We start from the raw sequence: 8,672 nt of genomic DNA, 5'->3' as shown, positions 1-8,672 counted from the left end.
CTTCTCTCTCTCAAAGAAAAAAAAAACTCAAACAAACTCTTCCTCCTCGGTTCCTCCCTACCTCCTCCGGCGAGACGCCAGACCGGAGAAGTTGACGCCGGCGCGGCAGCGAGCAGCGGGTTCTAGTACGTCCTGCCCCGATCCCCCGGCTGCCGTGGCCCTAAGAGGACGAGCACCGGCAACAGGGTAAAGCACCCTTCTCCTTCTCCCCCATCTCGTTCCGGATCTACGCGGATGACTAATTCACAAGGCGGGGGGTTCGTGGTGAATGCTGCTTTTTGGATTCCTATGCCTTCCGTCTTCAGTTGATTACAGCCGTTACCATCTTCGTATTCTCGTGTAGATGGATGCAGTATAGAATATAGAGATCTCATTCCCGCGCCGCTAGGGTTGTCGACGCCGCTCGACGTTGTCCCGAGAACCTTGGGCCTAGGTCTGATCGGTTTCCATGTCGCTTTTGTTGCGAATTCGTATGATTTTGTTGTTGTGCAGATATACTGGAACCATGAATTGGGTAGTGAAAATTTCAGGGAGACAACTGATTTGATACGGGTTATCCTGTACCATGTTTACACTTGCTCCTACCGCGTCCTAACTTCCCGTCTTAGCCTTCTGCTGAGTAAATGACAAAGCCCTGCTCCTCTTGAACGGTATCGTGCGAGTGTGGTTTCACTTCAGCCGGTCGTTTCTCGACCCATATGTTTGAAGATAATAATGTACATAGAAGCAGACTTGTTTGTGAGATGCATGCAGTAGCAATTAGTGCTGAATTCTGATCAATTCCATTGAGTCGCCTGCTCCAGTGTTCACAGTTTATATTACTTCTTTATTAGTTGAGTGGTTAACTTAACTTGAATTGTGTTTGTCAGGTGACAAAATGCAGTACCCGAGAGGCATGGAACGAGAGGACTTCTCCGCCCCAAAGTCACAGAAGAGGAAGGCTGACTATCGATCTTTGCCTTCAGGCCAGATCAAAACGGAAGTTGAGCTGCTGCGGAGGGAGGTTCCACTACCGTCGCCCAATATACCGAAGCCACCTAAAAGAAGCTTCAAGAACGAGGCGCGCCCTCCCACGCCGCAGTCTGATAGAGATTCACAGCCAGATTCTGGCCCCGCCGATGAATATCGGGCATTGCGGAATAAGTACCTGCTCCTGGAGGAAGAGAACTACGCGCTGGACGAACAGTTAGGCATGGCAGAAGAGGAAACCAAGACTCTCGAGGATGAAAAGTTTGCACTCCTGGATCAGCTTGTTGTCTTGGAAGGCCTTATGCAGCCTCCACAGCTGAAGCCACAGGGAAGTTTTTCATAGGGTATTTCTGCAACTGGTATTGTTAGTTGTTACTCCTTTCTAGTCGGAGCAATTGTAGTGGAAAAGAAAAAGCTTTAATATCGGGATTTATGGAAGCTATATGAGGTACCTATGTGGAGTATCAGGATGAAAGAGTGATACTTCGGAATGAAATAGGACGGCAAAGCCCATGTGAAGCTTGCCTCATGTTCTGTCCAGGATATATGTACTAAGGGATTCATGAGTGATGCATTTACCTCTATACGTGCTGAATAGCATTGTTCTTGTAAATTAATAATTCAATGCTATTCAAATGATTTTTTTTTTGATTATACATGATGCCACTTGTTTAAACTTATGTTCTACATTTGGTAAATGGCAACACATATATGCAGATGATTACTCATTTCTCAGTTGACTTAGTTGGGGTGACCTCATATCTGCGTTGGGTATCTTAAGATCAGTTGATCCAGTAAAGGTAACTGGTTTCTTATTATGCACACTGTTTGTTGTAATCTTATATTTAGTTGAAATCTTCTGGTAATCAAAACTAAATGTTAACTGATTGTCCTCCTGATGCTCAGAACAAACCTTATTTTAATGGTGATTTCTTTGTTAATTTCTGCTTTCTACACTTTGAAGCCTTAACACCAAGTTGTGCTGATTAAAGGAGCTGAAGGTGTATAGAATATGTCATGGATCACAGGCGGAAAATTAAAGACAAATACAGAAGCTAGATCGTAGTTGATAAAAAAAAAGTTCATACAATGGGATTTTTCTTTGGACCGTCTCTGCTCGGAGATCTAACATTAGACAAACATGTGAAAAGACGATAAGATTGACTCCTAACCTGACTCTTATTAAGAGCCTGTCTCCTAACGCGTAACCACGAAGCATCAGTTGTTTTCTCTCACCTTTCTGTCTCTACTCCGCCTAACCAATACCACAAAAGTTGAGTTTGACACATTAGACATTTACACATGTCAACTTGGCAAATAATAAGATGATCATACTCATACTCAACTAACAGCCAAAACTCAGGTGTAACTTGCACTACTGAACTACTATACCATACATACAGAACTTAAGTAGGAGAGACAAAATTCAGGGTATTAGGGAGGAGAAGCAAAGAGGAAGGACTCCATGAAGAACGAAATGAGAGGTGCACGCCCACTGCAAGAAGGGCATACATAATGCAACATTGCGATATTATAACTCCTAGAAGCATCATAAAATGGTGTTGTCCTGACACGAACCATTCACTTAAAATCTCATAACATACGCCTAGTAACTCAACTTCAAGATTGTGCAGATATCTAACAAGGCAATTCGTTCAAACCACACCTGACGCTACCATGCTTGGGAATCTAAATAACCAAGGAAAGTTGGACTAACAATTAATTCGACAATTGGACATGTATTCGACCAGCCAAACCATCATGATGATATCATTTCAGAAATCAGAACAACATTAGCGGGGCGTTCCAAGCACATAATATGACGGTGTATTTGCGGCTTCTCCTAGACGTGTCGACGTTATCCTGACACACAGGCTCCTCCGCCACGCAGCCTGATGAATCCGCTCTGGGGCAAGCCAGCTGAACCTGGCGCTGGCCTACCTTGCTGGTCTATCCTTCTTTCCTGCAGGTGTCATTGAAGCCTGCTGTTTTGGTGGCTCGATCTCTAGAACTGCGCTCGGCATGCTAGCAATACCTCTGCAGCGACCAAACTCACCTGTTTGTGATACAAATACAGAGCAAAGCCAAAATACATTAGCATCAGCCCCAATCGTTGGTATAGAAGTGAAACTAGACAAATGGCATTGAAACATGCATTCTACTTCTAGTTGCAGGAATGAATACCCAAAACCCCAGATATTCGATCAACCAAACCACGATGAGATATCTCCACACAACATTGGCAGCATAAACCATTTACTTCCAAGTCTCATGATCTTCAGTAATTATCTCAGATTCAAGATTGTGCAGATATCTAATGAGCTAAATAGTTCAAACCACACCTGATGATATGATTGATATCATTCTTCAGAAACCGAATAAAGGGTCTAAACCAGGCAAGGTTCTGGAAAGCGATAAAAAGCGCACACTTATGCGCGCTGAAGCGTGAAGCGAAGGGTCTCCACCTCGATTAGGGCCTACAGGCCTAATTAAGCGCTAGGCGCTATTAATCAGCATGCTTTTTCTAATCGCGAGTAGGCGGCGCTGCAGCGTGGAGAAAGCGCTCCCGAAGCATCACCTTGCGGGAACTTTGGCGCAGTTGGGAAATTATTGGGACGCGCGGGACCTTTGGCGCGAGGGCTGGGATTAGTGCACGCGATCTGCCTGTAAGACAGTCGACTATTAGTGCTGTGAATTAGTGTGTATGATATGATTTAGTGCTGTGAATTAGTGTTGTGAATTAGTTCTGATCAGTGATATATACCTAGTGATTTACACTTGTGTTACTCTGAACATGCCACACTATGCTGCACTAAAACTATGAAGACTTGATCCTTTGATTGTATGATAGGATCTACTGTGTTGTTGTTCTGATTCAATCATTGTTTTTCAATGATTCAGCGCCTAAAATTCGTGTACTATACTGATCTGGAAGTATGAAATATCTTGTGTACTAATCTGAATGTATAAATGATGATGAATGCTTCCGTGCTTGTTCCCTGTTGTTTGTGTAGGATGGAGCAGCAAGTGCTGATGATGTTGAGATGGGTGAAGTAGGGGCACCAGTGCAGCCTAACAAACACAAGAGGAACTACTGAATGCTATGCTGATGTTGGTGCCTGTTTTAAAATTAAGTTATGTACTTATAGTGTTTTTGTGATTGCAATTTGCTAAGTCAAGTCCTAAACCCTAAACTAACCAGTGATGTACTGATCCGCAGGGAGTATGCAAGTGACAAATTGACAACTTAGCTGTAGAAGAAGAAGAAAACGATGTAAGCTATCTTTATTCCACTTTTCTGTCCAAATCATACTTGTTCTTTGGCCCATAAATTCTCCTGATTTTCTCTGGTTTTTGGTCCTGCCGTTGACTAAGTCAAGAATGCTTTTGCGCCGCTTAAGCACGCACAAAACTCATAAGCTCTAAGTGGAAGGCCACCGCACCGATTACGCTTTCCGCTTTCCTGAACCTGTAACCAGGCTTTATGCAAGACAGTGCATCATCTGGATTAAAATTGCCCAAGAAGCCAAGAATGCAGTAATGTTACTCCAACTCAAATCCTCGATTGATCAGCAGGTCAGAATCATATAGTCAGTATAATTAACAGAAAAATATCTAGCTTCACACAAATCAATCAGTATCCCTCCCTTCTAAGAAACTAGTAAGACCTGCTGCACACAAATGAAAGATTTGGAAAAAAGGTATTCCATGACAAAGCTGTGGAAACTGAAGCAATGATGTCTACCCTAGAGCAAATTATGTGCTCATTTAAGGTAAGATTTACCATGAAGGCGAGGTGTCTCTAATTTCATTTGTCTTGGATAAATTTGCTAAGTTTCAAATTTATTTTATAGAGTCTAAGCGAGTACAAACAGATTGCTCGATCTATCTGCCACAATCCAAATAAATAACCTAAATAATCGGATAAATGATTTCCGAGCTTAAGTTGTTAGTGAAAATTCAGAGCACAACAAAGGTATCACAATATCTATGTGTGACACATAATTGGATAGGGCCTACTGCAACAATGCAAAGCTGAGGTATTACCTGAAGAGTAGAAGCTTGTGAAAGGATGATATTGGTGTCTCGCAATGCAATGATAAAGTTTTCTTGACTGCATTGACTCGAGTTGAACCATGAAGACATTGTCGTTGAACTTTATAAGAATTGCATCATCATCCTCAGCATACCCCACTATAGAAGCTTCCGTGGCCCTCGTATTCGGCACCAGGTCAAGATTCATGGTCTTCCGGCGAACCCATGCGGCAACACCACCATAATTGCCCTTCATGTCCCACATTTGGAGATTGGGGTAGGACAGCATGGCGAAGCCAACACGGCCATCCTCCGCCTGGATGATCACAGTATCCCCCACAGGAAGGCTTTTGATTACAGCTAGGCTCTGCCTACCGATATCGAACTCAAGTAGTTGCATGGCACACGAATACGGGCCATGAAGCCACCAGTAAAGGGAATTGCCAACGAGGGTGGAAGGGCGAGAGAAATCGACGTAACCTCTGCATCCTTCCGCCGCCAAGATGAGGTCGCTCCACACGCCGGTCTCCGACGAGTAGACACGGGCGAAGGGTGGGGGATCCCCCGGTCCGAAGGAAACCTGCACCAACACCACCTTGAAGGGGCTGGAGTGGCAGCCTCCGTGCACGTGTCCCTCGTCGCCGTCAGCGCAGAGCACTGCCCCGTGGGCAGCGCCACAAGTGCCAAACTCCGGCGGAAGGGCGACATGTCGCTGGTCGCCGGTGATTGGGTCGCACACGAGGACCTCGCGCCGCCTGGGGTCGACGACGAGGACGCGCCCATGTCGGCACCCGAGAAGGGTGCCGTAGTCGATCCGCATGGAGAAGCGCCGGCGAGGTATGCGGTCCGGAGCGCCGAGGACGGGGGTAAAGGAGACCCATCCCCCGTACTCCTTGAAGAGGCCGAGGAGGGGCGCCTTCCGGTGGTGGGCGCGGAAGCGGATGAGGAATTCGGGGTCGGCGGCAAGGCGACGCCACCGCTTGCAGACGAGGGAGACGCGCGGGAGGGAGGAGGGCTGCGGCGGGAGGCGGAGGAAGATCTCCCAGAGGATGTCGCCGCTGTTCGGCGCGACGCCGGTGCGCGCGGCCACCGTCGCTGAACCTCGCCGACGCCGGCGGGCCGTCCCGCCGCCGTTCTCGCTCATGTTTGGGATCAGGAACTTTGAATCGGAGCTTCTCAACAACTCTCGCTGAAATTGAAGGAAGAAACGGGCTGGGCTTTGGGTTTTTTCTTTGAAAAATTGTGCTTTGGCATAGGGAGTAGAAACAGCAGAAGGCCCACTAATCGCTCGGCTTCGGCACAACTGAAAAACATAGAATCTGAAATCCTTCAGTAAAATTGAGGATGTTTTTCTCTTTTCTTTTAGAAACCAACAATTAGTTGTACATCTACATGCTCAAACAACTTGAGATCAAGTCTAATTATGCGGAATATTCAGATTGATAAAGTCACCAGTAGCATCTCGCTACCGAATAACAACTAAAGAATAACTTGACTGAACATTTGAGCAGAAAGCTAAAGATGGGGAAATATAAACCTCTACCAAAAACGCATGACGAAGATGAAGGGAACCTAACCTTATTGTTATCTTCTAATAGTGTACACGGTATTCCTAATATATAACAAGCAATTGTGAAAAGACGGAGCAACTTGATGCTCTCATAGTATATATCATAAGGAGATTACAAAGTTTGACTACAAATACAACTAGATGATCAACATTTAAGCTTTCAATGATATTTTGCCACCACTCCAGGTTGATCACCACGGCCATGAGTCATTTCCTAACGATAGGACTAACGCGTTTCCATAGTCTGAACTGTGATGAGATTTTTTTAGGGTAATCAGTGGGAAAGGCTCCCACTGCAATTTATTATTTATAGTTACAATATGTACATGATATTTATAAAGTTTGGTATCTCCGCAAAGAGTAAAAAAAATAAAAACTAATTTTGGTCTGCCAGCCAATCTTGAACTGTTGAGCACATTTTTTTTGCTGATTCTATGGCTTGGAAGCTTCAGCTCTTGATAATAAATAGCTTTCCAACTCTAAAATGTTGGTCTTTGATCCTTGGAAATTTTATTGTTTCTTACCATCCATATGCCCAAGCTGCGAGAATTATGATTTCCATGAAGAAAGGTATCTTCAATTTATTCATGGCATCTTAAAATGCTTCGTAGTGAAAGATGTCTCGTCCTTTGAGGACAAATGAAGTTTCAGCACTATTCAGAAAAGGGACACGTCCGGAATTAGTGCATCAAAGTTTCCTCATATGAGCATTGGAGAACAACACAATTATATGATTGCAGGTGAAGATTTTTCCTTGCCAACAGGCTCCTTGTGTGTAGTCTGTTTATCATTAATAACCATTAACAACTAGAAGAATATTTTGTGTTTGGATTGACAAGGTGATTCCCATATCTAGGTAAAATGCGGCAGAGAAGGTTGATTCCCTATCATAGCTTTGTATGCTTTTTGAGAAAGGATTCATTCCCCCAAATATAAAACAATTGATCATTCTGTCCTTCTGCTTTTTTTTTTTTTTTACTTCAAAGAGAGCCTCTTCTAGCTGCATGAATTCCTCATATGTTTGTTGTGACAAAGGTAAATGGAACATATCTTATGGGAAGTCAGTATGCATTGCCTCATAAATTCTGATGTCAGCATTTTTAGCATAGGTGATAAGGTGAGGCAATTTCTAGGAAAGGCACATGTCTTACCACATGTTTCTCCACATGAAAGCAGATTTTCCATCGCCAAAAATGCATGTTTTCCATTCCCTTATATGTGTCCAAAGGATTTAAGTGTGTTCTCCACCAAAAGGATCCACCAACCTGACTTCCTGGTAGTTTTCCATTTTCATAATATGTGTTCAATATTAGTTTTATCTAAGGAATATCATGCTCGTTATAAAATTTATGCAAATTATTCATAAGAAGAGCATTATTCTGCACGGTGGGATTCATAACACTCAAACCACCTTGTTTTTTTGGCCTACAAACTTGTGCCCATGCAACCAATGTGCAGAGCCCTTCAATTGTACATCGGCAATTTTCTTCCTCCATAAAAAGTGTCTCATGTATTTTATTATCTGATTTTTGATAGTTACATGTACATTGAGGCATCACATGAAAAAATTGGCAGTGATGCAAGCACTGACTTTACCGTAAGAAGTTTGCCCCCATATTCAAGGAAATTTGCAATTCCAGCTAATCATTTTTCCACCCTTTGTGCCATTGGGATAAAATATTCAACTTCTAACTTAGTCAAATTTAGAGGTAATCCAAGGTAAGTGAAATAAAAACTTCCTTTCTAATAATTCATAGTATTTGTGAAATGTGCCAGTATGTCTCTGCCATATTGATTGGAAGCATATTTGACTTGCAGCAATTGAATTTTAGTCTAGTTGATTCTACAAAAGAATAAAACAAAGCTTTCAAGCAAATCAATTGGACAATATTTCCCTTCATCACTCCTAAAGTATCATCTGCATATTGTATCGCAGGAAAATCAAGGCATGCTTGACAGGTAATGGGAGGAGAGATCACCCCTTTATTCATAGATTTATTCAAGATTGATTAAAGTAAATCAGCTGCAAGAACAAATAGAAGTGGGGACAAAGGATCTCCTTTTCTCACTCCTCTTCAGCAATAAAACTTTCTTCGAG

General features: G+C 43.3%; 1 protein-coding gene across 1 annotated transcript; it reads left to right on the top strand.

Annotated features, from left to right (window-relative positions):
- Positions 1 to 400: 400 nt before the first annotated feature.
- On the top strand, positions 401 to 1,562 carry LOC124686674. The gene has a single exon (XM_047220576.1). The coding sequence runs from the start codon at positions 878 to 880 to the stop codon at positions 1,310 to 1,312; it is 435 nt and encodes a 144-aa protein (XP_047076532.1). The 5' UTR covers positions 401 to 877; the 3' UTR covers positions 1,313 to 1,562.
- Positions 1,563 to 8,672: the final 7,110 nt, after the last annotated feature.

Source organism: Lolium rigidum, chromosome 2 (assembly GCF_022539505.1).
Source record: "Lolium rigidum isolate FL_2022 chromosome 2, APGP_CSIRO_Lrig_0.1, whole genome shotgun sequence".
NCBI lineage: Eukaryota > Viridiplantae > Streptophyta > Magnoliopsida > Poales > Poaceae > Lolium > Lolium rigidum.
This window is presented reverse-complemented; position numbering and strand designations above follow the sequence as displayed.